The 3,735-nt window shown below is 39.2% G+C and overlaps 1 protein-coding gene across 1 annotated transcript; it reads left to right on the top strand.

The window, feature by feature from the left end:
• The first annotated feature begins 949 nt into the window (after positions 1-949).
• On the top strand, positions 950-3,735 carry LOC137734153 (uncharacterized). Its single transcript, XM_068473450.2, has 3 exons — positions 950-1,674; positions 1,910-2,290; positions 2,906-3,735. Exons 1-3 carry the CDS (start codon positions 1,375-1,377, stop codon positions 3,536-3,538), a joined length of 1,314 nt encoding a protein of 437 aa, XP_068329551.2. The 5' UTR covers positions 950-1,374; the 3' UTR covers positions 3,539-3,735.

Here is a 3,735-nt window from a genome sequence, read left to right as displayed (position 1 = left end):
ATATTGGAATTGAGAGACAAAGTTGGATCGAGTGTTGACTCAATCAAAATGTCGGTCGCATGCTCCGGCACAAGCATCCAATGATAATCTGGATGATGATTATGTTCTTATCCGTTTTAATGCGTAAAAAGTTTTTTGCGTCAGATTATATGCTGCGGTTAAAGGCAGCAAAGTGTATGCCACAGTTATATGGATGGGGACAATACATGCATGCGAAGTGTATGCCGCAGTTATTGGAGCTATATACCCCTTTTGCTTTATCTTTTCTCTCTTTTTTCTTTTTGGGTGTATTGTGATTCGTGAATGAGCTTTGTTTACTGTATGAGAGAATCATTCACGTCCGATTTTTGCTCGTTTACTAACATATAGGGGAATATAAAAATATACGGTCCCTGTTCGAATTTCTCTTTCGTAGTTTAGATAAATTTAGTATAAATTATCTTGTTATTTGTCAAAAGAAAAATAAAAAAGTAAAAATACATGGATTCAAAAGGTATAGTTCAAATGATAAGAACCGTCTTACGCTTGATAGCCTATATTCGATTCTTTCTTTTCCAATATTGCTTTTCTTAAAAAAATTGCATGTAAATATGACTGCAGAATCCGTAAATTTTTTATATAATGATATTCTAATCAAAGTCAGGAATTGTATCTACTAAGTTCTTATTCTCTATTCCTCAAAATCATAAATTGGATCAAGTAGGTTCTCATTCCATTCCTAAGTTCCATGATTTCTTTGTTTCCTTTTCTCCATTCCTAAAATCCTTGACGAAAAAACACTTATTGCTTTAATAAAAATTTTATAAATTCACTGACTTTAACCGTCGAAAAGTCGTCTTAATCCAACTCCAAAAAAATTAAACCTGGTTGGTAGTTGAAATTAAGGTCACACACATGAATAACTCTACCTTTAATGGCTTTAACACTACTTTCCTTTTAACCCATTTTTAATTCAACACTCTTTGAGTTTAGATGAGAAGTTTTACTCCATTGGATGCCCATCTATATCAATTATAAAATCAGAACAAACCAAGTTTCAGAGAGAGAGAGAGAGAGAGAGAGAGAGAGAGAGAGTGAGCGTGCAAACACGATATGGACAAAGCAAACCACGTTAGAGTGAGAGCCATTGGTCGGTTGGTAATGTTTAACAGCTGCAGACTGCAAAGACCCCTCCCTACAGGACCCTTTGAATCCAAGACTCAACTCACAGCCACCTTAATTCCTCTTAGTATTCCTTGTCCTACATGGAATAGCTCTCTCCACCAATAACCCAATACTCCCATCCCATATAATATTATCCAATCCCGCACCCTCCTCCCTCCTCCTAAACTCTCTTTCGCCACTTAATCTGCTCTGCTCTTTCTTGTCATCGTCATGAGGAAGCTTTGTCCCAATCTGGACCGTGAAGACGGCCTTGAAACCGTCCTCGAGGTCCCAATCCCCGAAGAGATGTATGTTTCAGGCAATCACAAGAACGCCACCATTTCATGGTACAACATGAAGTCGTGGGTGAAACCCTCAAACAACGACCGATCACAATCAGTCAACGCCGTTTTTGGAAGCAAAAAGGCCGAAGTCCAGCTCTTGCTTGGAGTCATTGGAGCCCCTCTGATTCCATTACCAATTCCCAACGATCAGCAACCCATTAGCCACGCCATGAAAGATCAACCCATTGTAAGTCACTTATACCTAATTATTAATGCTTATGTTGCTAGACCGAAATTGGATCGCACTTTCAGAAAATAACGAATACTATTAATGATTCAGATTCTCAGTCTGACGACATAAACACCTTATGTTATAACTTGTAAGACAGTATGATGACAAGTCACATGAAGTTTTGTTGCATATAAATAATTTTGGTCACATATGAAGTTCCTTAATTATTTTTGTGTTTTATGATTTGTAGGAATCTTCGATGGCTAAGTACATAATGAAGCAATACATAGCTGCAGTGGGAGGAGAGAACGCTTTGAATTCAGTAGACAGCATGTATGCAATGGGGAAGGTGAAGATGGCGGCGTCAGAGTTTTGTACTGGAGAGAGGAGCCTGAATGGTGGTAAGAACAAGTTGAAGGTTAAGAGCTTGTTGAGATCAGTTGGCGGCGGCGGCGAGATGGGTGGGTTTGTGCTGTGGCAGAAAAGACCAGAGCTTTGGTGCTTGGAATTGGTGGTGTCTGGTTGCAAGATCAGTGCAGGGAGTGATGGAAAGGTGGCTTGGCGCCAAACGCCATGGCACCACTCTCATGCCTCTCGAGGCCCGCCTCGTCCTCTCCGGCGTCTCCTTCAGGTACTAACCCCTCCCACCTCTCCCTTTCCGGGTAGTTTTTTTCTTTTAAAATAAAATTGGTTGTTCTTTTATTTTCACCATTTGAACAAAATTAATTACCACTCAGGCTTCCATAACTTAATTGTAGATCATTGATACATTTAAGTCTGATATCGATTAACGATTATGAATTACAAATAAGTATTTTTACCAGACATAATTAAATTATTATCTATTGTTAATGCATGTGAGTCTTACGATCTATAACATTTGATTCTTTAGGTAATTCATTAGTTCTAGCAAAAGCGCGTGTTTGGGGACTTTTTTCACTAATTTTAATGGTGATTTGTGTGCTTTATGGATTCCACACTCTAGTTTGGTTTTTTTTGACTTTGCGTTTGAGAAGACCGACTTCTAAGTCGGTCTGTCCCCATCCAATTAGCCCATAGCATAATTCTATGGCCCACATGTGGGCCAAAACTGCACGTCTCTTACCACTCTTTACCTAACTACATAGCCCTTTTTTTATCTTTTCTTGTTTTCAAAAGTCATTTTCTTTATAAAAAAAAAAAAAAGAAGGGGACAACTAAATACCTTAATACACAAAATAAGCATACTATTTTTTGTACTAAACAGGGTCTTGATCCAAGGTCAACAGCTAACTTATTCAGCAACTCAGTTTGCATTGGAGAGAAAGCAATCAAGGACGAAGACTGCTTCATACTAAAACTAGAAGCCGAACCCTCAACCCTAAAAGCAAGAAGCAGCTCCAACGTTGAGATAATAAGGCACACAGTTTGGGGTTACTTCAGCCAAAAAACTGGCCTCCTTGTCCAACTAGAGGACTCCCACCTCCTCCAAATCAAATCCGCCGGCAGCGACCACAGCATCTTTTGGGAGACCACAATGGAGTCCTACATCCAAGACTACCGGAATGTCGAAGGCATCAGCATTGCGCATGGGGGCAAGACATGTGTATCGTTGTTTAGGTTTGGTGACAGCACGGAAGGCCATTCAAGGACACGAATGGAGGAGGCTTGGGAAATCGAGGAAGTCGATTTTAACATAAAGGGTTTGTCCATGGACTGCTTCTTGCCTCCCGGTGACTTAAAGAAAGAAGAAAAGGAAGGCAAATGTGGTGCCATGGTCACTAGTGCACATTCCAAATTGCCCTACAAAATTCGATCCGCTTCATGGAGAATTAGTGCTTCAAAAGTCGCCGCACTCAACGTTGAATATGATTCAGAAGACAACGATAACAGCGATTAAGAATTGCAAATTCATGATTTTTTTGGTTTTGTACATAGTTTTACGAAGAGTATCACTAAATAAAAAACTGAGCGAATCTTACAATTATTGTTTGTTATGTAGTTTTGATGTTTGGTAGTTAGATAAGAGCATCTCCAAGAGAACTCACAAAACTAAATTTGAAGTACCTACATTTGATTTTTTCTGCTCCTACAAAA

Source organism: Pyrus communis, chromosome 7 (genome assembly GCF_041283825.1).
Source record: "Pyrus communis isolate YQ-2024b chromosome 7, ASM4128382v1, whole genome shotgun sequence".
In the NCBI taxonomy this organism is placed as follows: Eukaryota; Viridiplantae; Streptophyta; class Magnoliopsida; order Rosales; family Rosaceae; genus Pyrus; species Pyrus communis.
Note: the sequence above shows the minus strand (reverse complement) of the source record. Positions and strands in the feature narration are given on the sequence as shown.